This window comes from Salmo salar, chromosome 05 (assembly GCF_965601325.2).
Source record: "Salmo salar chromosome 05, fSalSal1, whole genome shotgun sequence".
In the NCBI taxonomy this organism is placed as follows: Eukaryota; Metazoa; Chordata; class Actinopteri; order Salmoniformes; family Salmonidae; genus Salmo; species Salmo salar.
Window position 1 is genome coordinate 2,619,976 of NC_138295.1, and position 2,940 is coordinate 2,622,915.

The 2,940-nt window shown below is 53.1% G+C and overlaps 1 protein-coding gene across 1 annotated transcript; it reads right to left on the reverse strand.

Moving 5' to 3' along the window:
* Positions 1 to 1,436: 1,436 nt before the first annotated feature.
* LOC106604102 (gap junction beta-1 protein-like) lies at positions 1,437 to 2,940 on the reverse strand. Its single transcript, XM_014198497.3, has one exon. The coding sequence runs from the start codon at positions 2,930 to 2,932 to the stop codon at positions 2,105 to 2,107; it is 828 nt and encodes a 275-aa protein (XP_014053972.1). The 5' UTR covers positions 2,933 to 2,940; the 3' UTR covers positions 1,437 to 2,104.

Sequence of the window (2,940 nt, forward strand, 5' to 3'; positions counted from 1 at the left end):
CGCTGTAGGAGTAGTCTCCCCGCTGTAGGAGTAGTCTGTAGGAGTAGTCTCCCCATTGTAGGAGTAGTCTCCCTGCTGTAGGAGTAGACTGCCCGCTGTAGGAATAGTCTCCCAGCTGTAGGAGTAGTCTCCCCGCTGTAGGAGTAGTCTCCGTGCTGTAGGAGTAGTCTCCGTGCTGTAGGAGTAGTCTCCCTGCTGTAGGAGTAGTCTCCCAGCTGTAGGAGTAGTCTCCTTTCTGTAGGAGTAGTCTCCTTTTTGTAGGAGTAGTCTCCTTTCTGTAGGAGTAGTCTCTGTGCTGTAGGAGTAGTCTCCGTGCTGTAGGAGTAGTCTCCCTGCTGTAGGAGTAGTCTCCCTGCTGTAGGAGTAGTCTCCGTGCTGTAGGAGTAGTCCCCTGCTGTAGGAGTAGTCTCCCCGCTGAAGGAGTAGTCTCCCAGCTGTAGGAGTAGTCTGTAGGAGTAGTCTCCCTGCTGTAGGAGTAGTCTGTAGGAGTAGTCTCCCTGCTGTAGGAGTAGTCTGTAGGAGTAGTCTCCCTGCTGTAGGAGTAGTCTCTGTGCTGTAGGAGTAGTCTCCCTGCTGTAGGAGTAGTCTCCCTGCTCTAGGAGTAGTCTCCCTGCTCTAGGAGTAGTCTCCCTGCTCTAGGAGTAGTCTCCCTGCTGTAGGAGTAGTCTCCCTGCTGTAGGAGAAGTCTCCCCGCTGTAGGAATGGTCTCCCTGCTGTAGGAGAAGTCTCCCCGCTGTAGGAGTAGTCTCCCCACTGTAGTAATTTGTAAGTCGCTCTGTATAAGAGCATCTGCTAAATGACTTACATGTAAATGTAGGAGTAGTCTCCCCACTGTCGGAGTAGTCTCCCCGCTGTAGGAGTAGTCTCCCCGCTGTAGGAGTAGTCTCCCCGCTGTAGGAGTAGTCTCCCCGCTGTAGGAGTAGTCTCCCCGCTGTAGGAGAAGTCTCCCCGCTGTAGGAGTAGTCTCCCCGCTGTAGGAGTAGTCTCCCCGCTGTAGGAGAAGTCTCCCCGCTGTAGGAGTAGTCTCCCCGCTGTAGGAGTAGTCTCCCCGCTGTAGGAGTAGTCTCCCCGCTGTAGGAGAAGTCTCCCTGCTGTAGGAGTAGTCTCCCCGCTGTAGGAGTAGTCTCCCCGCTGTAGGAGTAGTCTCCCCGCTGTAGGAGTAGTCTGCCCGCTGTAGGAGAAGTCTCCCCGCTGTAGGAGTAGTCTGCCCGCTGTAGGAGTAGTCTCCCTGCTGTAGGAGTAGTCTCCCCGCTGTAGGAGTAGTCTCCCTGCTGTAGGAGTAGTCTCCCTGCTGTAGGAGTAGTCTCCCCGCTGTAGGAGTAGTCTCCCCGCTGTAGGAGTAGTCTCCCCGCTGTAGGAGTAGTCTCCCCGCTGTAGGAGTAGTCTCCCCGCTGTAGGAGTAGTCTCCCCGCTGTAGGAGTAGTCTCCCTGCTGTAGGAGTAGTCTCCCCGCTGTAGGAGAAGTCTCCCCGCTGTAGGAGTAGTCTCCCCGCTGTAGGAGTAGTCTCCCCGCTGTAGGAGTAGTCTGCCCGCTGTAGGAGTAGTCTCCCTGCTGTAGGAGTAGTCTCCCTGCTGTAGAAGTAGTCTCCCTGCTGTAGGAGTAGTCTCCCCGCTGTAGGAGTAGTCTCCCTGCTGTAGGAGTAGTCTCCCCGCTGTAGGAGTAGTCAGTGAGTTCCAATACAATGGGTTTGTCAAGTCATTTGCTGAAACAAATGTTCCTTTATCCACCAGTTCCTGCCTCAAGGTTGTGAGACAAAACAGTGACTGTGTCGATCACGATGAAACCAAGTTTCCCCTCCAATCCAGCAATGAGTTCGTCTGGGCTTGTTTCTTCTTCTCCTTTATATCTTACCGCAGTCAGGAATGTTGAGAACCTAGCACCAGCCGCTAGAATAAATAGATGAAGAAATGATTGATGTTATGACTAGATGGAGCTGATGAGGATTTCTATACAGTATGGTTCCAAGCTGGTTACAGTTCATTAGTTTGAAGCAGTGAAAATTATTGGGAACTAGGACTAGACAGACTATCAGAAATGCAGAGCACCACTTCCCCTTCTCCGTAGGCAGCAAATCAGAACACCTCTCTCCCTCCAGGGCAGCCTATTAGAATGCAGAGCACCTCTCTCCCTTCTCCATAGAGGTCTTCCTAGCTCCCACGTTGAACTTGAACTTCGACTGGTCAGCGATCATCTGGTTGATTTCATTCTGTTTGTAGGAGGACAGTTTCTGACCGATCCCTGCTACCTTAGTCTCTTCCTGGTTACCGTGGATACACCTCAGACACGCTCGGCCAATCAGGTAGGCCACCTCGGCCAGGTTGAGGAGAACACACAACCCCGACACGGAGAGCATGAACACGGTGAAGATGGTTTTCTCCGTGGGTCGCGACACGAAGCAGTCCACAGTGTTGGGGCAAGGGTACGAGTCACACTTGACCAGACGAAACATCTTGAAGTCAGGGTAGATCAGGTAGAAAATATAAAGGAAGATGACTTCCAGAACGATCCTAAACAGCACACTGATCATATAGGTCCACCAAAGGGCGCCTGCGATCGCAAACTTCTGGTTCTTGATTTGTTCCAGCTCTTTAGGGGAAACGCGCCCGGACTTCTTCAGGATCTTCTTGTTGATGTGTCTGCGATGGGCTACATGCATGGCCACTAGGAGAGCAGGCGTGGACACCAGGATGAGCTGCAAGGCCCACAGGCGGATGTGTGAGATGGGAAAGAACTGGTCATAGCAGACAGAGTTGCAGCCGGGCTGCTGGGTGTTGCAGGTGAAGCCAGACTTCTCGTCGCCCCAGACCGACTCGGCCGCCACGACGAGGACAAGGATTCTGAAGATGAAGATGACAGAGAGCCAGATGCGGCCGATGCCGGTGGAATGCCTGTTTACGCCGCTGATCACGGCGTAAAAGGACCCCCAGTTCATTTTCGATT

Excerpts from the sequence above, each read along its gene's own strand:
- LOC106604102 (XM_014198497.3), bottom strand. The coding sequence starts at position 2,932 with ATGAACTGGGGGTCCTTTTACGCCGTGATCAGCGGCGTAAACAGGCAT.